Raw genomic sequence first — 22,811 nt, 5'->3', positions numbered from 1 at the left:
AAAAAGGGATCTTAACATGAAAACAATGCAAAGCCTATGAGATACTATCAGGGAGAATCTCTCTCATCTGGCATTGCCATTTTTCCCCCTTCTTTTCTTTCCAGCCTTGCTGAACAAGCACTCCACATTGCCTTTATTTGCTATTTTATCCACTTAAATATTTTCTTTTTAGAATATTTCCTGAGGTAGCTATATGTCATACTTCCTCTGGTTTTAAGAAACGTAATTAAGGAGTTGATAGGAGTCCCAGCAACCAAGTTTCTTCTGTTCAAGTGCATTTGTTTCCCTATTCTGTAGGTATTTCCAAACAACTTTCAAATAAAGCAATCAAGAAAATCCTTATTATTCAGGAAGGCACTTTTCTTCAGGGTTAAACAACTCTTCACAGAAAAAAAATCCAAACAAACCTCAAATCCCACAAGATACACCACCCCCAAACCACAAAATCCAATTTCTTAGAAATATGTTTAAAATACATAAGGAAAAATGCCATTTCTTACAAGCCTTCATGATCTTCTTTGCTCCCAAGTGAATTTGGTTTTGCAGACTTGCTTTTAACTGACAACAAATTGTCTGTTGCCTTGGAACACCCACAGATCAGAAATGCCTTTTATATTCTCCGTTTGGCACTGTTCTTTTGCAGTTCTGGAAAACTGCAGCCTCATTCCCAAAAACAGTGCTTGGTTTGCTAGCAGAGAGCTCCAAGGCAAAATACAAGATGCACTTGGGTACACTGCTTTCTGCTTTTCATGTGCTTGGAGAAGACACCACAGTTCTGCACATGGGACTGACAGAGCTTGGGAGAGTTGCACTGAGGATCTCAGCCTGCACAACCTGGCACCCAACTCAAATTACCTCCTGCTGCAGAGCAAAACAAAAACTCCTGTGTTTACCAACCTAATCCTCACCGTCCAGCTCGACCTTTAATGGACTTTGCATCACTATTGTTCCATTAGCTTCTTTTGAAAGAATGCTATGAACTGAGAGGTCTGCACAAGAGGAGTCTCCACACATTTATCCTTATTCTACATCTGGACATCTGTACCAAGGCAGAAGAAAATGTTGCAGAGCATACACCAGAGTACTTTTTTTGCCATGGAAAGAATATTCTGCATGTTCTGTTGTTTTATCCACTGGTATTTTGCCACTCTGGTTCTCTTCTGCTGAAAGCCTCATCCCAAATATGAGTAAATGGTGCTTTTTAATCAGCAAAATTCCTTCCATCATATAATTGTACTCTATTTACTCCAGTGAAAATGACATGCATGCATAACTACATTTTACTCATTACTCACTGAAGAGGCAATATCTATGGAAGAGTAAGTTGCATCTTACTCACACAATCAACACTTCTATTTTAGAACAGAAAATATGCAAGCTAGGAAAAAAAACAGCATCAAAATTTCCACAACTAAAGCTGGATCTCTAATGGTAAAAAAAAAGAACAACCAAAAAAAATCCCACAAGCATTCTGGCCTGATCTCACAGTAAATTCAGATTCTAATAATTTTCTTTATTACATTCAAATACAATCAAATCTCTGCATATGTCATAAATCATATTTGCAATATGAGTTTCCTGTAACCTCCAGAATATGCTGAGAGAAGAAAAAGGATTCAGCAGACATGGCCTGCATGCCCTTGTTACTGCACCTGCACACATACTTTAATTTTCAATGAACTGTCAAGTTTCCTGTGAGTATGGATTTGACCACTGAAAGGGAATTTTTGAGATACCCAAGGCTTCAGCTATACTCTGATTCCACCAGTACTGTCAGAGGCATGAGAAAATAGTTAATTTTAAAAATTCATCTTCGGGTAGCATTCAGAATCGGTAGCAAAGCCAGAGAGAACTGAAACAAGGCAACATACTTGGCTACTTTGGGTTTTCAAAGCTCAGCAGCATTTTTTAATTCCCCTATTAGGATATTCACAGGGGAACAGAGGAAGAAAGGACATATCTTTCTGAAGCAATTTCCCTTAATAGAATAAAAATTCCTAGACTAGAACAAAGTACTTGATTTTGGTCATGTTTGCAGGAAATGACAGTAATTTTTAGTTCTTCTTTCTCTCCATTGCTGACAGTGTAAGAGCTGGAGGTACTGAAATGGTTTTTGATCTATCTGCTATAAGAATGATGGTGACTGCTTCACCAATATGTTAAAGAATATATCCTGTACATGAATAATTTTAGGCATGTTCTGGTTTATCTTCTGGAAATGATTCCATACTTCATGAAGCTCTTTTTTGCACTGAAGAAATAAATCCACCATACACTAGTAGAGCAAGCAGAAATTTTCAGGAATGGAAATCTGTCAAAGTAATAAATGCCATTTCATAGAAGTTTCTATGTGAATTTCATGAGAGTTTCCAGAACGATTTTACTTTCAAAGTTATGTATGAAGAAAGCTCTTTGCTCCTTCAGAGGGACTAATCACAGACAAGTGCTCTTCTGAGAAGGCCAGCAAGCCACAAAGACTGACCCCAACTCCTGAGTGGCCAGCAAAGCCAGGAATCCAGCCAGAGATCAGCTGAAAGGCAAGCTGACACTGAGATGCCACTACTTCAAAAACTCATTCCGAAGCTGGGCATCTGTACCCTGCTGCTGCCAAAACTGCTCTGTGAGTGGCCACAGCAATCAGCTCCAAGGATGAAGCAGATGGAAGAGGAGTTCAGAGCAAGTGCAGCCCGCCAGAAATGCCTGCTGCCTGAGGAGAGAGATCATGGTGACTGCTATGCACACCCCAGCATGCCCTAAACCTGTGTGTCAACTTCCACAGCTCAAGTACTGCCTAGTGCAGTTGCACATTTGTGTCTGTAATGACAGAGAGCATCTTAGCAGGAGCAGCAAAGATTGATGCCTTATTCATGGTATAACGGTGTGCTAACAAGGATATTGTTAGAGCAGAGGGACTCAAAATTTGACTTGTTTCATTTTCTTAAATACATTTCAAAGAATGGCAGAATTTCTTGGGTTGGAAGGGACCTTTAAGATCATCTAACTCCAAGCCCCACCCGGCTGTGGGAAGGAATGCCATTCACTAGACCAGGTTGCTCAAAGCCCCGTTCATCCTGGCCTTGGGACACTGCCAGGTTTGGGGCATTCACAACATGTGACTGGAGGACTTGCCAGTGAGGACTGAAGCAAATAAATCATTGAGGACTTCAACCTTTTCCTTATCCTGAGTAACCAAGTCTCCTATTTCATTCAGATGGTTCATATTTTTGCTCATTTCCCTTTTATCACCAACTGTACATACAGAAGATTTTGGGTTTTCCCTTGACATTCACGGTCAGACTTAATTCTGTGCGGGCTTTAGTCTTCCAAACTTGATCCCTGACTGCTCACACAATTTCTCTGTGTTTCTCAGCAGCTTCCTGTCCCAGATTCCAGTCTCTGCAGAGAGACTTCCTTTTAGTGTTTTGTGTTTTTTCTAGGGTGAACACCACTTGTTTATCCCTGCAGGCCTCCTGGCATTTCTGACTGGCTTCTCTTCCTTCTGGATCCCCCTCAGACCACTGCAGGCTCTATCTCTGTGGCCCACACAGATCAACAGCAGCAGATCATGGCCAGTGTATGAGGCCTCTTAGTCACTCAGTCCCATCCCTGTTACAATGTCATATCAGGAACCAGGTGCCTCCATGTCTCTCAGAAGAAAGTCACCCACTGCTGTCAACTGCTTGCTTTCTGAGTTGAGCCAGTTGCTACACAAGGAGCAGATGAGGCTGCCTTACTCAGCTCCAGCCTCTCCCCTGATCTGAAGGGTCTTTTCAGCCTGCAAGTGGTCAAGTGACTCTGCAAGGGCACATCAGGCTTTGGGGAAAGTCTCTTCCTCCTGCAGGTTTTCACTCTCTTCACCACCCTCCATCCCTCCCTTCTGGGTGGTGCCAGCAGGAAAGTTTGGATCTGTTTAGCTGTGGGTCCACTTGCAGACTGTGCTTTGAGCCAGCTCTCCAACTCCTTCCCAGCCTCCCTGATGTTCCTCCCCTCTCCCATGGGCCTTTCCTCACTCTTTCCATGTGCTCCTGCAGCTCAGGCAGGTGTGTCCAGGGGCTCCTGCAGCTCAGGCAGGTGTGTCTGGAGGTTCTGTGCCTGGACACCCCTTTCACAGGCAGGGGCACCAGGGGACAGGGCCCGGCCATCCCTGGAGACTGAGGCCTGCACTGCGGCCTCTCCCTCAGCAGCCCCAGCTGGTGGAGGCACACAAAGTGCCACACCACAGCCCTGTCCTGGCCACCACTGTCCCCAGGGCTGCCCTGGGAGCTGTTTGTCCTGGTCCTGCCCACAGCCATCATCTCTCGTGGGCAGAGCCTACTGTGAGACAGCACACCAGTGCCTAGGTTATAAATACACACTTGCTGCTCAGGGAGAGCGGGATCACAGCCAGCACTCTGGCATTCAAGGAAACACAGTCAAAAAACAAACGTTCATTAAAGACTCAAATGTCATCTTCCAACTTCCAAAGGGCTGTTTATTTATTATCCCTAAGGCAAATGAAATAAAATGACTAAAATTCTCCTACAACCACCAAAAAATAGGCCTCAAGTGTATATTTATTCAAGCTTTCTGTCAGTAAGGCATCTAACTACTGTATTATTTAGTGTTCTGCCCATTCTAGTTTTAAGTATCTCAATGAGCTTTCCAAATAGTTCTTTGTAAGACTGCACTCTCAGAATCTCTTTTTAATTGATAAGCAGCTCTTCTTTCCTTGTATATTTTCTCCTGTTTTTACACAGTTACACATATCACAACACTCTTCCCTTCTTACAGGTTCTAGTCTCTGAATGCTCACTGTCCTTCAGCTATTTATTGTGGGCATTTATCATTATGAGTGTTTTCTTTGCCAGTATGTTTTGTAACAATGTGTCAGCAATAATACAAGGTCTGGATTACCCTATAATGCTCAAGTTTGTTAGCTGGAGGCATTGGCTTCAGTCACTAAACATCTCAGGAATTTGGCACAGCTAACACTAACTATGCAAGGAAAGTCTAGTAGTAGTGCCTTGATAAAGAGAACTGAACATAAACAAGAGTCAAACAGAAGGACAAGAGGTAAATGCTGGAATTGCAAAACAGCATAGAAGATTATAATTTTATCCTTCCTCATTTATAAATAAATATAGGTACAAATTAGGTTTCAGAGGTGATAAATGAAAAATGGAGGTACTTTTGATGGTTTTTTTGAGCCACTATTGTCTGCTTCCTGATTGAGTGGCGAACAAAAATTCAATGAAATAATTATGCAAATAGAGAAATCCAGCAGTCAAAAGAGGCAGAGAGGAAAAGATCATTGCAGAGCCTACCTGGGGTTTTAACCTCCAGTGTGATCACAAAATCCCCCATGGCCACGGGACACCCGCAGTGCTTTGGGGTTTTTAATGAATTCTTCTGCTAACACACCTCGTAGAAAACACACGTCATTGGGCTTCAGGGAGAGATTTGTGCTGGGCAATGGGCAGTAAAGTCAGTTCAAGGATACTTTACATTCACATTGTACTCAGAAACAATTTCACTGTGACTGAACATCTGGCCAAAAATCCAAATTAAACTTTGCTGAAGAGACTAGCAAATATAGGTTTGCATTGAAAGAAAAGGAAAAATGTGGCTCATCAATCCTTTATGGGAGAAAGTGAATGCTTTAATAGGGTTTAATCAATATTTACTGCCCCTCAGTAGCACTCTACAGTTGTGTAATAATAGCAGTGTTAACAAGCCAGATGAGAATAAAGCCATTTAGTTGGACAAAATTGCACAACCAGGCCCTTAAGTTTAGACACTCAAACACATCCTAAGAAATAACTTCACTTACAGTAGTTATATTGCAGTGACTCCTGGACAGAAAATAGATCAGAAATAAAAACCCAGCGTTGTAGGAGCAACTGCTAAGAGATGCCTACATAGATATCTGATGGACACATCACTGAAGAATGGAATTTTTATTCAAGGAGAAGATCAGCTCTTTCAATTAATATCTTCCCACACTTCTCAATGTCTCCTCAAATATGTCCAAGCAATGTCTGGAATAGTTCTTCGGCAGAGAGGCTGGACTCTCAGTCAGGAATAAGCTCATTAATTTTGTGACACAAGATACTGGAGTTTTCTTTTTGCCTTTTCAATCCTACTATGCATTTTGGGTCATGCTAAATGATTTCAGATACACTGTGTCCCTGTAATATATTTTAAAAGCTTTAGAATCTTACATGGATTGAACTCATCAACTACATAAATAGTAAGCAAGGGCAAAAAAAAAACTAATGGGAATTACATTTCTAAAGAGAAATCTTTCTTTAAAAAAACAAACAAAAAAAAATCTGATTTTGAATTTATTAATGCATTGTGACTAACCTGACAAAAGAAAAAAATACCTTCACCAAAAATCGAGTATGTAGAGTGCCATCAAAACTAATACTTCAAGAGAAATATTTTGGAAAGAAGCAAATTATACAGCAATAGTTTTTCAAATTGAGTCTGTAAGAACATTTCTGAAATCATCTATAAAGTTTAATAGCAACTAGACCACTATGTACCATTCAAATGCCATGTGAGGATACATACTAGGCCTGGCTGGGACTATGAATCCTGAAGTGTTTCAGTGCTTTCTCTCCAGATGAGGCAACACTGACAACACTGTTGGCTCAAACCACAGGACACCAATGGCCAACGGAAGAAAGCAAGCTCTAAACTGTGTCTTTTCCGTTTAGCAACAGTAAAAGAGATGGACACAAAAAATCCTACCTGAAGAATAAGACAGTGAGAAATGCAGTCCTCTGAAGTCAAATAAAAAGATCAAGACAGGAAACTTTATAAAGCTTTTTCTCCACTTGAAGCAGAAACCCAGATGAGTATATTATACGTGCAAGAAATAAGGGCATGAGCAAAATTTTGACAAGTGGGTTGATGGAATAAGATTGGATTTCCACAAAACATTCAGAACAGACGAGTTTTTGGATGAGCTTGCAGAACAGCCTGATCTTTAAAAGGCTTGTCAGAATGCCAAACCGGGATGATCACCCACTGAAAAACAACCTTCCAGGATATGGTACTAAAGACACAGAGAACAAAATCGTTCCAAAAAGATTTTCATTAATTTAGCCGGAACAAAGTTAATAATCCATGACGTAAATGTTTCTTTCTTCACTAGCTTGTTAAAAGTGCTAAATTCTCCCCTAGAAAAATACTACAGCTAGAGGTTGACAGAGATTAGCTTATTGTTCTTCAAAGTCATTAAATAAATAATTAACCAACAATAGCTCGTAAGTTACCTTGACAACAAGCAATTATTAATATGAGACTGCCCAAGGGAGAATGAAGCAGGGATTTCCAAACTGTGGTCTTAATCAAAGTACTTCAAAGCAACACAAAGACTTAGTGCTGGCAGGCGGTCACTGCCTCTGGTGGATTCATGCAGCCTGACATGGAGCTTGGAGCTGCTGCAGCCTCTGGCAACAGGGGTAATTCAGTGATGTACTTCTGTACAGCAAAAGGTCACTACTCTTTTTTTTAAGCAGGAAAAGAGAAACAGAAAATTGCAAGTACCTGAATTACAGGACCATTAATAACATGTCAGTCACATTCAAATTAATATGAGCTGTATATCCACAAGGTGTTACATAAGATATTTTGGCAAAACCTATGAAAAATAAATGTAGCTATGGAACACTTCAGGTATAACTCCACATGACAAAAACATCCTGTATTCAATCTATAGACACTTAAAAATATACTGGGGATAGCTAATTTGGAGAGCTCTCACATGTGCCCTCTGTCTTTCATGCCAATGCAATCAAACATGAAAGCTACAGAATCAGCTGCCAAAAACATTTTACCTCTGCACTTCTTTATCTCTATTGTTTTTAAGTTCATAGAAAAGGAACTAATGGGCAAAACATAACATTACCATTCCATTACCATTCCATTCTCCCAAAGATAGTTTCTAAGGTGGTATAAAATTTATGGAAGACAGAAACTGAGAAGGTTTTGTTTCCAAAAATCCACATCTGGAAATCAGCAGGAAGAGGGTCCTTATCTAAAGATCCTTATCAATTAAATTCAGTAATAGGACATGAGGCTGATGGTGTTAGCAAATCCACTCCCAGTTACCAGTTTGCAAATTTGCAAATTAGAACTTGCTCAGTGGCCTGTCAGAGCCCTTCAGTTGAGTCTCTGAATTAGATTATGCATAAACCAGCATAGGCAGCAATACTCAAAATCCTGCTGTAATGGAAGATTATTCCCCAATGAGTGATTTGTTGGTGCAGCATAGATAATTTTTCATCATACTGGAAATTGCTTTGATCCTCTGAAATGAGCGGTCGTTGTTCTCATTACAGCATACCTCAGAGTTACTAACAAAGATCAAAAGTGTCTTTTCTTTCTGAGCCAAAGCAGACACAGCCTTTCCCCTGTGCAGAAAGAATACAGCCATGCTCAGGGTGTGTGTTTGGCTTTTCCCAAACCTTGCCATGGCTAGGACAGAACCTGAGCCAGAAGAGCTTCTCTTCAAGGAAGAACTGTTTGTATCTGCACCTTAAAGCATTTCAGTCTCTGCTTCTAGTAGGGTGCAAATAAGTAAAATTAACACCCCTATTCCTTGGGAAATCTTAACCCACTTCCCTTCCTGACACTCTCCCTGTCTCTCCTGGTCTGAAACTTTTCCAGGACAGGATTCCACTTTGCAGGAGCCCTGGCCCCACACACCCTCCTGAGCAGGCTGCAGCAGGCCAGGCTGGTGACAGCTCCTCCCCAAGACTAACCAAGGCCCTTCTCCATCACCCCACAATGCACATCCACACTGGACAGCCCACAGGCTCAACCACTGCGTCCTCATTCAACCCATCTCAGTTTAAGACTAAGTTTGCAATTAAATGTTTTTAAGTGAGTTTATAATATATGTCCCACTAAAGTTTATACCTATATTCCAACACCTTCAATAGTGATATAAATAAGATTTTTAACTGTGTCTGAAGTAAACCAAAATACATAAGTCCCACTGAAAGTACAAGGCCTTTGTTTCTGAATTATTGCACTATCATTGGAAATAGCACCTATGAAATAATATTTAAATGACTGCAAAAAAAATTCTGATATCTGGGACAACTTGCCAAGAAATGTCAAGATGTTGCTAACACCAAAGTCAGAAGTGTTACCAAAACCTGAAACTTGAACTAGCAGTGCATATTTTCAACACTCAGACAATTACCAGCTGCTGGAGACTTCTGAAACTATTGAAAGGGACAGACAGAATACATCAGCTTGATTCAGTCCATTACCTAAATATGAAATGCTCTGCAGCCCAATACCTATCAGAGTTCTATTATCCTCCCAGGTTCACTCTTTCACAACAGATGTCTAACAGGCATAAATACAATAAGCAAGCTGTAATATCACAGGACTATGATGGCACAATACTTTTCAAATATAAAAAGATTCTTAAGTGAATAATATATGCAAAATCAGCTCTGACTTAGTGCAACCACTTGTTGATAATTCATGGACGTAACATCACATCTAAAGCACTCAGCACTAGGAAATAAAATAAATTAATAAAGTCAAGAAACATTGACCAGATCAGATTTATCTGTACTCATTTCCTTCCTCCTCTGGGTTAATACAGCCAGAGAAAACTGTCCCATGGCAAGTTCTTAAGATGGACTTTTTCTGCTGTGCACAGCTACTGACCTGCAGCATCTGAAGATAGCCTTCCTGTGGATCACAGAGCAGCGAGGATATTCGGTGGTTGTTCCTCATGCACCTCTGGTTGTTGTCCCTTGCCAGAGGGAAAATCTGTCGGATCACTGTCATCCTCCCCAGAGCACTATGCACCAACTCTAATATTTCATTATCAGTGATTTCCTGTGAACGAAGACACAGCCATTTAAAAACACATGTTTGTCCAGACATTTTATCTATTTCTTTCATTATTGGTTAAATTTTTTTTTTTTTAAATACAGCAGGGGAATTATTTTACAGATGGGCATGCTTAGTCTACGCCAAATGTCATTTTGCATTTAATAACAACGATGCTATTTTTTTATACATCATCTGAAACAAAAGAAAAGAGCCTAACACAGTACTATCCATCTTGGCATTACTACAATTTTGCAGATGTAGTTCCTCAAAGGAAAGCACCAAAATGGTCTCAAATAGATTTCTTAAAAAAAAAAAAACACCTTGAAATGAAATTTATATAGAAAGACCTTTTGTTTGACAGACTAGAACCTCACTATATCCTCAGGACAAAATAACAATTGAAAAACATAACAGTCTTCAGGAAATATGGCTCTTTCACCTGTGAACAACATTACAAGAAAGCACTTTTCCCATAAGTACAGTAGATCATTTCTGCAGACTAATCCTGGTAATGACTCAAGGAAGTCTTTTGAGGTTGTCTGTATTAGGAAATAAAAAATAGAAGAAACTTTATGGAGGGGTCTGACACATTTAGGAACATCAGTTTGTGCACAGAGAATAATTTGGGAGAAGATATAAGGAGACCTCAAGGACAGGCTGCTTTTCTTTCCAGGCTTCACAATTTCTAAAGCTTCACTGCAGACCTTCACACACCCCAACCTCCTAATCCATCCTGGGACAGAGCCTGCATCTACTGCTCCTATAGGGAGGCTAAAGCCAGCTCCACTCCATGCTTTACACATTTTGTGTTTAAAGAAAGACACAAAAACAAAACCTCATTTTTTACCCCAGTTTGAAAATCACAGGCTTAGCTGATCCTGGAATCATAACAAAGGTGGAGCTTGTGATGTTTTTGCCCTGGCAGGAGCTCACTGTGAGGCAAGGCAGGCACTGCTGCCTGCACTCACCCCCCCCAGGCACCTGCTGTATATCCCAGCTCCTCACCAGGGCCACCAGCAGCATCTGCAAGGCACATCAGCCCATCCCCAGCACAGCTGGACTGCCCTGGCTGCACAGTTGGGCCAGCCCAGTGCCCAGCCTGCACAGGGCTCTCTCAGCCCCTTGCAGCGCAGGGGGCTGCAAATCACTCATGTTGCTGCAGGTACTCGGTCACCAGGGCCCACAGCTTGTGATGCATCAGCAGCAGAAGTGAGCCTGCCTCTGGACATTTAACATTCAAGAAAAAATTATTTTGTTTTCTTGACATTTTCTCTGTCAAGCTGTGAGGGAAATGACCATGGGGTTAAAATAATTACTTGTTATGGTTGACTAGTACTGTACCTTGGCTCAATTCAGTTCTTCTTTGCCAATTTCCCTTTTTTTGTTAGGAATATGAATTTTTAACTTTGAAGAAGGTGAAATTCATTGCATTAATGACAGACCAACTGGCGTGGCATAAAAACAGTAAATCAGAAAACAAATACATCCTTACAGAAGACAAAGATTTTGAGGCGTAACAGAAAATGCTGGGCAGCATTTTCTAGCCTTGCAAGGAGACAATGTAGCAGAGCCCCAAGCTCTACAGACCCCTCAAGATTTCCCCTCTGTGGATCTGAGGGGTGTTAAAAGACACCTCTAAGCTGAAGTCTGAGGGAGAGACAATTAAATGGCATAGCTTTAAACTCATAACCTCCTAGGCTGCATCCCTTGGTAGGAACACTCAGACCAAATGGCTGAAAATCGGAAAAAAAAAAACCCAAAACCACATCATCCAAACCTTCAGTTCAGCTCTCACCACACACATTTTGTGTCCCCTCTAAGTGAGACACTTCCTGTCAAAGATGTCTCAGAAACTCAAATATTGGTTACTTGTGGAATTAGTTTATCTGTCTGTTTATCTGCACACACAGAACTTCAGTTAGTTTGCAATACCACGTCATAGTGCTCAGGGGAATACTTAAATCTGCTTTAGTTGTGCTCAACTATCATAACACAAATCACAAAATGAGACAATTATGTTTCACATTACAATCTCTATTTTCCTAGAGGTAATGATAGAAAATTATAAATTTTAATGGCATTAATAATTTAAAGAACTGAAACATATTTCCAGAAAATATATCCCTGAGAAAACTGGAGGATTAAATAGAACAGCAGTGAGAACAAGGATGCTCATGGAGACAAGCTAGAGATTTATTTGGATTTTTTCAGTAGTATCAATACTGTTTGATGGGTTATTCTAACTCCCCTCAATGCACTATTTACATCTATAAATGAACACTTGTTGAAAATCCAGAAAATATCATTCAATTAGCTATTTTTCAAGAAGGTTCACCACAGCTTACCCTGTAGGTAGATTTATTCAACATTTACATATTGCTGGCTTCTCTGCATCCCACATGAACAGACACACACACACACATATATGTAAATAAAAAGATTGATCCTTTAAAGAAAGGACATTGTCCACTTTTCTTACCACAGAAAATGTTCTAATACAATGAACAGATGTTCTAATACAATGAATGAATTCTAATGATCTGTGCACGATCACCTGTCCAACTCCCATCCTCACACATCCAGTACCACACCTCACTTCTATTTACCCAATGCTCCTAAAAGTCTCTACAGGGATGTAGTCCTAGTTTAATTTAATTAGCTCCATTTCTAGAGATAAGGACTCTGCACTGGGTGTCCAGATGTCTTTCTCAGATCACAGTGAGAGCCTATACAGTAGAAGATGTGCTGATTTAACAAAATATTATTCCTTACTAAAAATTCTCTTGGGGGGCAGGGTGGAAAGCGCACAAAATGATAGTAAAAGCTGAACAAAGCAAACAAAACTCCATCATTGATATTAGTGTGGAAAAAAATTATTATTATTATTATTATTCACTATTAAAACAACTCATCAAAGCTCATCTATGACCTTGCTCCTAGCTGACTGAGTCTCTTTCTGTGTAATTCCACAGCATGAGAATCAGGCCAGTTCTAAACCCTACAAATTTCTTTGGGCATGATGCAAGTACATATCCAGTACTGTTTCAAGTCTATGTATAACTTTCAAGCAGTTATCAGGAAAAGAAAACCCTAGATTTCTATGGGAATAAATAAATAAATATAAATGCTGCAGTGTTGAAGATCGCAGCCAAAAGGAGAGAAGTGAGATTTCCTTAGGCAAGTAATAAATATAGAGTACCTGGAATACAATTAGAATAAATTGTAATTGCAAATTGCTACATTTTGCATTGAAATGTGTCATTTCCTAAATCTTCTGAAATTTCCACACTGTATTTCTTGTATTTCTATTCTATTTTTAAACTTTTTTACTCTGTATTTTTGTACAATTTGAGAATATCTTAGAATGTTTGTCCCACTTGCATTCATAAATGATTATTAAAAGGTCTGAACTTTTTCAAGAACAAGTAAAATATAGCAAAGTGTTAAAAATTTACCAACTTCTGGTTATCAAAGTAAACACAGACATCATTACACGGATTGGTGCTTTAAAATGAAGCAAAGAAAATAAGATGAGGTACTTCCATATGAAGAGAACAAGTGAGCAGGACCTCAGTCCTGGCTCTAACCAAACAAAAATTAGGCCACAGCAATTTGCACAGACACTGTTGATTACCCAAAATGCACATAGGCATTTCTGGAAAAACATTCTCCAAAAAAGTGAAGAAAAACCACTGCAGTCATAACTTTTCCCAATATTGCTCTACAGCCATGTGCTAAGAAAACTCTGCTCATCATTCATTATCTTACACCTGCCTACATGCTGCCCCTGGGGAAAAAAGTATCTTGCTGAGATAGACTTTATCTGATAATTACTCTTCTATTTTCTGCTCATTTTTCTCAACTTTCAAAAAATATTTTATAAAGGAAAATAATAAAGAGGTGCCCAGATGACAGCTGAGAAGCCATTTAATTCTCAAATCAAGAGGACCAGTAGTACCTACAGACATACTGGGCACGTCTGATGTGGGGAAAGGAAAGGAAACAAGTATTGGCAGAAGCAACAGAAGTGCAGGATGGAAACAGAAAGTAAGGAGTAGTCACACCAGGGGGTTGTGAGACACTTCTTGTCCCTCATATAGAAAACTGCCCCCTATAGCCAATGAAACAGTGGTGAAGAGAGACCTGTGCAAACAGCACTAAAAAGAATTGAGTTTGAGTCCAGAGCAGGATGAGCAGAAAGATGCTCTGAGTGAATGTCCTGAGAGGGGAAAGGAAAAGCATCAATAGCCATTTTTCTGCCCTCTGCTCTGACTGATCACCTGGGCTGAGCTTGGGAAAGTTTCATCTGTCCACTGAAGATCTATAAATTAATCTGCTGGCAGCACCACCAGCATCATTTGGAAAGCATCATCTGTCCAAAAAGGAAGAATAAGGTCAACTTCTGTCTAAAATTTTTGACTGGTATTCAAGTGATGAGGACAATGTCATCTCCACATGGCCCAGAGTTCCCCAAGCCCCTTAGCACTCTAACTTCCTGTCTAAGGCTTCTCTGATGAATTGTCTACTCTTGCTATATTTCCAAAATTTTTTATTGCTTTTCCTGCAAAAAAAATTCCAAGAACTTTTCTTCCCACATCAGTTTTCCCTTCTCTTTCTCAGCTAAGAGAGCTTTTTTGACAAATATCAAAATAGTTGGGAAGAATTCAGCCAAATGCATTAGACCTGCATTTGCTTTAGTAGTTTCTGTGTGCTTACTGACTCTAATCAGGATCTTTATTGAAAGAGAAAGATTGAAAAGAGAAAATATTAAAAAGCAACTTTTTTTCGGTGTTAATCAGAGTTTAGTTTTATTTTTTGATTAAAGCTTACAGGAATTTCAGGGTTTTTTTACTACTGAATACTTTGCTTTCCTATGGACTTGGAATTTGTATAGTATTCTATTTCTACAACTATTTGTTTCAGATTTGTTATTGAAAACAGATTTCCACCAATAAGAAACTGGTCCCTGACTAATTTTTTTTTAGCATGGTTTTCCTTAGCACTGTAAAAGCTACTGATGATTTTTTACAAGCCCCAGTTATTAAGTTCAGGGTAGTACACAAGGATCAACTGGTTTTCCACATTCTATCTACAAAAAAAAGTATCTTTTTGCAGAGACCATTACAAATACAATTTACCTTTCTGCTATCCACCCCACAAGGTTGCAGTGTAAGCTGTTTGATTTTCTTTGTTTGCTTTTAAGTGGGACAAATAGCAGCACAACATTTTCTAAGAGATAAAGAAATGAACTCATTTGCAACCTTAGATTCAAGTTACTCTGCACAGCATTAAACTATACGTTGAAACACAGGAATACAGAAATTCAGACACCCATTAGCTTCCTCACTTCTTAAACCATTGTGCCCTGAGAAATACCCACAGGTGGTTGGCACTTAACCTAAAAGGAATTCTTTAGCAGATTGTACATTCCTTTCTAGAGACTACCTGATCTTTTAGACAGTAAAAAAAAAAAAAAAAGGTAATGAAATTCTACTAGTTCTCCCCACTATTGCCGTGGTTGCAGTTTGAGAACTTAGTGAATACTGAATTCCAGCATTTGTTAGTCCATATGGCACAGAATGTGGTGATTCTAAAACTAAAAAAGAAGTTATTTTGTGTTAATGACAAATGTTCCTTTGTATCTGTTCTGATGTGGATTGATCTGAATCAATGAAAAGCAATGTAATGTAAAAGCAACAAATGAAAACTGCAGTCAAGAGGGAGCTCTGATCTTTAGCTTTCAGACTTACTTTTTACACCTTACAATTAATTTTTTTTTAAACATTAAAAGTGCAAGTAATTAATTACTAGGCATTCTTCTGTCCAATAGAAGAATCTCTGCATTCTTCTAACCATACACAATTACAACATAATCCTCCATTACAAATGACTGATACCAGGAAACGCGAAGCTCAGTTCATCCCTGGCTAAGTCAAATCACTGAGGTGGCCCCAAGGGTGGATTTGGCTGACAGAATCTAATCAAACACAGTCATTCCAGCTTATTCACTAGACAGAAAAGGATGGAGTTCTGTGATGGCTGGAAATCAACCATGACTCACAGATCCCCTACATTCATGGTTACCACCAAAAGTACTGAATAAATGGTTCAGTAAGAAGTATATGCAGTGACTCTTTGCATAAACTGTCAGTACCACATTGAAAAAAGATGCATGGACAGACCTAGAGCAGAGGGTGCAGATCAGAAAATACCCAGTGGCATTCAAACCACAGTTTTATTTGTCTTTCCATGCTGACACTGAAATTATTATTTTGCTGACTTACATAATGTGAGTACAATACAATAATATATGAGGGTGATGAAAAATGAAGAATAAAAAACAAGAGCAGAACCAGGTGAGAAGAGAGATAGATGATGGGATGGAAGAAGGCAACCTAGGAAGTTGTTCCTATACACTCAGACTTGGATCACAAACCATTTTCCAATACAAGATCTAATTTCCACTGCAGAAGATTAAATTGTACTCCCTTATATTTCCAGATTGAAGATGTGATCATATTCTTGTTATGTTTGTACCAAGTTTTTCAGCCTTTACACATGGGTCATATTTCACCAAGCTTTCATCACACTAAGTGCTTTCCTTTACATTTTCAACATTGTTCTGCATGCCTTGTTCTGTTTTATAGTGTTTTGCCCAAAACTTGCAATACCGTTCCAACAAAGCCAAGCTGATGTCAAACAGAGCAAAATAATTGCCTGCCTTACCTTACAATGGATGTTTCTGGTATCACATCTGAGGACTACATTTGCTAACTCAGCAGGACCACAACAGCACTGATTCCCATTCTGGCTTTTATCCACAAGGATTCTAAGCGGCTCCTGAAGATGCTCACCACCTATACCTCATTTCGTAGCCACAAGCAAAAGCACTTCTCTATATTAAATCTCACCTGGTGGAGTGCTTCAAATTCATCTAAAACAACTGGAACTACAACAATCTGTTTTTAACAGTCTGGTAATAATTAATAGTTTCTATAAAGCCAGAATCAGGGAGCTAAGTAAAAACATTACACCCCCATTTTTCAAGTAATCACCTCTCACTTTATCTTCTGCTATATATAAACTTTTTTTATTGCTTTTCATGATCCCTGGTATGAGTCATTTTGCTACATGGCCTTGTTTTATAATTCCTTACTTTATTACTCCTTTATACTCTTCCCTAGCCCTTTTCTTAAATCACTTTTTCTTTAGAATTCATTTCTGATTTCAAGTTCTGTCAAGAGAACCCGCTGTCACCATAAGGACACCTTGTTATGCCTTCATCTTCAGAGAATCCCAGTTCTTTAGCCACCCTTTACTTACTGTGTTATCTTTCCAAAAGCATTACTAGTTTCCCAAAGCTGTGAAGTTGGACAGTCTTTTGATGCCCATTATCCCTATGGTCCTTTTCCCAACTCTCCCTCTTCTCCCAGGGAAGAGGGAGAGGTGGGAAAAGGACCATGGGGATAATGGGCATCAAAAGACTGTCCAACTTCACATGTTCATGTCACCATGTCATGATCACTTTCACACTAATTATCTCCTGGCTTCCTCAGCCCTAATGAAATCTGAACTGATGGCTGCCTTAACATTTTAAACATGTACAGATAATGCCAATCAAAGGAAATTTGTGAAGCTCTGTCTGCTCCCCAACCCTATTTTCTTCACTGCAAGAAAATTATAATCTTCCTTTATTTTAATTTCTTGCCTTTAGGGCATTTCTGTCCAAAAAAAAGTCACTTTCATAAACAGTCTTCCTCACTGTCTCCTGCATATTTCCAGCCAAAAGTTTGTCCCTCACCTCTCCTCAGCTTCAGAAGGGGTACAGATGTTTTTTGACATGTAACACTGCATTGCCTCTTTTTCATCCCTACCTGCCCTTCACAAAAAGTGTTCTCCTATCAATGAGTAGTGTTGTGCTTTGCCTGACCATGTCTTACAGCTTTTGATTAAACTACTGAATAAAAAATAAGTTTGAAAATAAATTAAAGAAATGATGTCTTAATAGCGAAACAACTAATTTGAATTATCTGCTGAATTCTGTACCCCTTCCACTTCCAGGAAGAGTAGTTCATTGCTTTTTATACTGATTTACATGTAAAAATAGTGAATGCTTAGAAACTTTGAATTAGAATTAAATATATTGAGATGAGGGAATAAAATACTTTGTTTAATTTGATTATAATTTTGTTCAATATTCCAGTTTTCCAGAATATTTTATCTTTTCTTTACCCTTGGAATGGAGACAATTTTAAAACCATAAGATGTCCCACAAAAAGGGAAATATGGTTTCTAACTCTTTTTATACTCCCAGACCTACTGCTGCTGCTGCTAATAAAGAAGTAGACACAATCTCCTGGAGCACTGCTCCTGGTACAACAACATCCAAATTCAGTTTCAAGTACTGCTCTTGTACCTCTCCCACAGACACATGCCCTGGGCAAGGCACAGCATTTTATCAGAAAAGGCAGAAAAAGAGAGGGGGAGAATGAAATATGTTATGAGGAGCCAATAGAGATGCTTAATGCCTGGTATGAAAGAGAAAGAAAAGAGAAAAATAAAAATAATAAAGAAAACTAGGGAGAAAAATAGGAAATAAACATCCAAAAAACAGGGGCCATCTGTAAGTGTGCCAGTCTTGCCAAAAGAAGCAGCAGCACATGTCTGTCAAAGCTGGTGGGTCACCTCAACCATCAAAGGTATAAACAGCAAAGGTTCAAGCAGAACACCAGACATGTTCCAACAGATCTTCCAAAACTGCAAGTCATTGGCAGCTCCCCACACAGGCAATGATAATAAAGTGCTTTGGACTATTCTGGAGACACAGCTAAACATGTAGGAGTCCTAATTTGGAAGAGTTTTCTTTTATACAGATTTATAAAAGAATCACAAGTGTTCTTGCTTTTAAAAAGTTACCTAGCATGTTTAACCCAGAATTTAGGTAGAATCACTATCTAAATGAAAGCAAGAGATGATTCTAGATGATTCTAGCATTTCTAGATGAATAAAAACAAAAAGTGCAGGTGATGAAATATAATTCAAAACGGGGGTGGTTAGTTAGAAAAACGTATCTTTCTCCTTCTAATCTCCACTACTTTTGACAGCTATTGAAATATTGAAACATAACCTGTTTGGAACTAGGAAAGTGAACAACAAATATATATTTTTTTTAAGCAGTAAGTTTTTTATCACTTTGGCTGCAAAGAGGACATATGAGGACATGATACTGCCTGAAAAGATCCATCCCTGTGTATTCTCTTACCCTAGAAAACCTGCCAGGTAATGGTTCAGCCTTCCAACTGCACAGAATAAATTTAACTCCCAATAAACCAGCCTTTTTCTAAAGATGACCAAGTCCTTTCTCACCAGCAATGGCATCCAAACTGAACAGATACTTCAGCACAGACCTGGGTTATTGAAAACTAGCAAACAGGATTTTATTAGTACGGCTGTTTGTTCATTTGCTGCATAATTACCAGTCATATAGATTTACAGTTAGCTCATCCAAAGCTTGGTGGTCTTGTTTATCTAACAAAATTTAAGTGATCAAATTTTTTCTACCCCCAAAACTTAATTCCTATTCTACCACATGGGAAGGCACACAAGGGAAAAACAATACCCAAACACAAATCTTTATCATTTTGCCAGTGCAAAGAGAGTCAAGTACATTTAATTTAATAATAAAATTCTTATTGAAAGACTACCATGCTACACAGTCGTGCTTCCTACAGCAAGGTAAGTCCAAGTTTCAGGTCCTCATTGGCTTGAGAAGTGGGAGACAGAGTACACTGTAAGGTGCTCTGGGTCAGCAGATCTCAGTAGCCTGAGCTGTCCAAAGCCCTTCATGGGCTCCCTGAAGTGCAAAAGGCCTGAAAAACCTGTTTACAATCCAGCTCTTCATACAAGGAACCTCCATGGAGGTCCTCCTTCCCGTGCTCTCTTCCTGCTACTGCCCCTTCAATCAGTCAGCCCTACATCCCTCTTCCCTAGCAATGAGATCACTGGGTCACAAGGTGAACTGGGTGTAGGGTCCTCAATCTGCCCAGGACAAAAAAAGACTGGCTAAGGTTTTGGTCCATTTGCATAATGGACTCCTACTCGCATGGAAACACATCAAAAAGAGCTGATTTGACTGTTGGGAATTAAAAGTTAATTCCATTCCACAAATCACAGTAAGAATCAGCATCATCTTTTCCATCAAATATTCATGCACTTCCCACTACCACTAATTGGAAACATGTACGTGGAAAGCTTAATCAGTCTGTCCTCTTGCTAGCATGGAGGGATGCACACTTAAATAAGAAGCAAGCCCTAAGGAATCTCCAAATTTCTACAGATGCATCCATGGAGATTCTCGATGCATCTTCTTCTCACAGTAGCTTTAATCACACACAAATTCCAACACTTCTGTAAAAGAAAGGATAGCCATGACATTTCCTCTTCCTTCTGTCTGCAAAGATTTTTTCCCAAAGTTTTGTGAGTCTGAAAAACTTCTCTAATTGTCTGTTTGGACTGAATTGCATTTTGAGATATTTACAAATTATGTGCACTGATACTTTCCACTAGAAATTTACACTTTAAATTTACATGCTGCCCTCATAGCTTCCCTACCCAGTCTTTAGCCACAAAGGAGAAAGAAAACAAAAGCATCCAAAATAGAGGCAGAACTGACACCCTGTGGGATTTGTGTGTGTACGAGTGTGCACACATTAGTGCACAAGTGCTGAAGGCTTTTATCACAATGTTACAGATTCAGGCTTCGTGAAGTGAATTTTAACATCTGAACAATAACAGAAGCAGTAAAAATTTCACAAACACTCCCTCTCTATAAATGTTTAGGGAAATATGCACTGTATTATCTTTATGTGAATATAAACACTGACTCTCTGGGCATCTTGCTGGTGTTTTGTAGTGGGTCATTACAGCAGCTGACAAACCAGGAGGTACTTAAATGTAAAAAGGACTAGAAAGAATTTATAAAGCCTTGACAAGCAGGGATTTCATTCACTTTCCCTAATCGCTATTTAAATACAGAGCCTGTCTAATGCCATACAATACAATTTATAGTTACTATTAAAAGTTGCCTATCCAAAATTATTAGCTAGGTGCAAAGAAAGGAAGGAGAAATTAACAAAGGAATTGGCTATTAAATTAGAGGCTATGCATTTATAATATAAAAATAAGACATTGAACACTGTTCTTTTTAGATTATATATTTTGCTATCTTTAAATAAATCATGATTAAAACAAGGAATCTATAAAATACTGCCATTTATCAGTGATTTATTAGTTACTATATATGGTACAACATTTCATTGTTTTTGAAATAAGAACCTGAACAGATTCTCATTAGGGCATCATGGCACTAAGGTAAAATAAATAATCTTTGTAGTAGGACAGGATCCCATTTGCTGCAGAGAGAAACATTACACTTTGAATTTAAGTTATTCTGGATGTTGGCCAATACACCAACACAGTTCTGCACTAGAGAAAGCCTGTGTGTCATGTAAATACATATTTGAATGGACTAAACTTGCAAAGGCTCTTTCCTCTCCCGGCATCTGTGTGCAGGCTTGCACAGCAGTGGAGGGTGAGCTTCTGCCAGAGAGATTCCTGTGTTTGAGATTTCTTTTGAGATATTCTCTGCTTCCTAAATAGCTAATGAAATAGTGTCAGCAGGAAGGTAAAAGCAAGTCTCCCAGCTGCTCTGAGGGGTATTGGAAGCTTTATCTTGACCCCTGGTGTCCAGCCTACGCCAATTCAACTAAGACAGACAAGCAATGACACCACAGAGTTTGAACCTTGTGCCATTCAAAAAGCAAAAATGCTACATTAATGCTCAGTTTGGTGTGTCAAAACATATGAAACAAAAGATGGTGATGAGTGAATGTAGCGAGCTGTGTTTTCTCTTTTGACTTTCTTACCTCATTTACATAGACCCAGTGACTATCCTTTGATGCAAGGTTGGTTTCCACAGCCTACAAAAATAAAAAGAAACATAATAATAAAAATAAATAAAACATGGAAAATATATTCCAGAAAGAACTTATATAAAAATTTACTATAAAGCTGATTTTGATTGTTTTCATTGCTACTGATATTGTTTCAGTATAGTTCTTTTCATGTCTTCCTCTGCTGCTTCAAGGAACAGTAACTAACTGGTGGCAGTCACCTTTCCCCAACTTCAGTTCCTAAACCAAAGTACCCTGCCTGTGTCCATGTACCACAAAAGCACACTGGGGCAGGGTGGTACATGAGCATAAGGGATCCTGTGATGAATAACTGCACAGAACATGCAGCTCAGGAGATCTACCTTCTCTATGATGAATCTAATGCATCCTCCTCAGCTGGGTTTCTTTTCAATATGCCTCCCAAAATATATTGTCTCTTGCTCATTACACCTCTGATAGTTTATCTGTTAACTAACCTAGTTAATTAAAAACACGACAGTGAGATGCTCAAGTGAAGTTCACACATTTATATGAGAGTTCATCCTCTCCTCACATTTACATAATGCTCAAGACAAAGTTATTATTTGCATGGTCACGTTACTGTGTTCCTGGTATGGAACTTGGATAATCACTAAATATTATAAAGAAACATCCAATCTCAGCAGTTTGCATATTATCCATACATGTATAACCCACTGGGAAGCTAAAACTGGAGAAGATTGCACTACTAGTACTGAGAGAGAACCTCAGTTGAAGGATCTCAAAATAAAAACACAAGTTCCTAAGTGTCCCCTTTGTTTGACATAGCTAAGCTCACTTCCAGACACTTAATAGTCTAATAAAGTGATAGCAAGCATGGAGAGATGTACACTACACTGCCAGTGATATTGTTAATGTCCTGCTTAATACATGGTTAAACAATTACTGCAGTGTGTTAATCTCTGCTAATAAAACAGTGCACACATGTATTTCAGGAGGCAGTTCATTACACGGTTTTGAATGTTCCTGCCT

At 39.0% G+C, this 22,811-nt stretch overlaps 1 protein-coding gene across 5 annotated transcripts in view; it reads right to left on the bottom strand.

Moving 5' to 3' along the window:
* GRID1 (glutamate ionotropic receptor delta type subunit 1) overlaps nucleotides 1-22,811 on the bottom strand; it is a 485,558-nt gene that overhangs the window by 94,470 nt on the left and 368,277 nt on the right. For all 5 annotated transcript variants that reach the window (XM_077183338.1, XM_077183339.1, XM_054637706.2 and 2 more), the window contains 2 exons: nucleotides 21,774-21,827; nucleotides 9,679-9,852 (listed from right to left, as the gene is read on the bottom strand). In XM_077183338.1, coding sequence (XP_077039453.1) covers nucleotides 9,679-9,852; nucleotides 21,774-21,827 — 228 coding nt within the window. The remainder of the gene's footprint in view (nucleotides 1-9,678; nucleotides 9,853-21,773; nucleotides 21,828-22,811) is intronic.

The sequence above is a fragment of the Agelaius phoeniceus genome, chromosome 9 (assembly GCF_051311805.1).
Source record: "Agelaius phoeniceus isolate bAgePho1 chromosome 9, bAgePho1.hap1, whole genome shotgun sequence".
Lineage (NCBI taxonomy): Eukaryota > Metazoa > Chordata > Aves > Passeriformes > Icteridae > Agelaius > Agelaius phoeniceus.
This window is presented reverse-complemented; position numbering and strand designations above follow the sequence as displayed.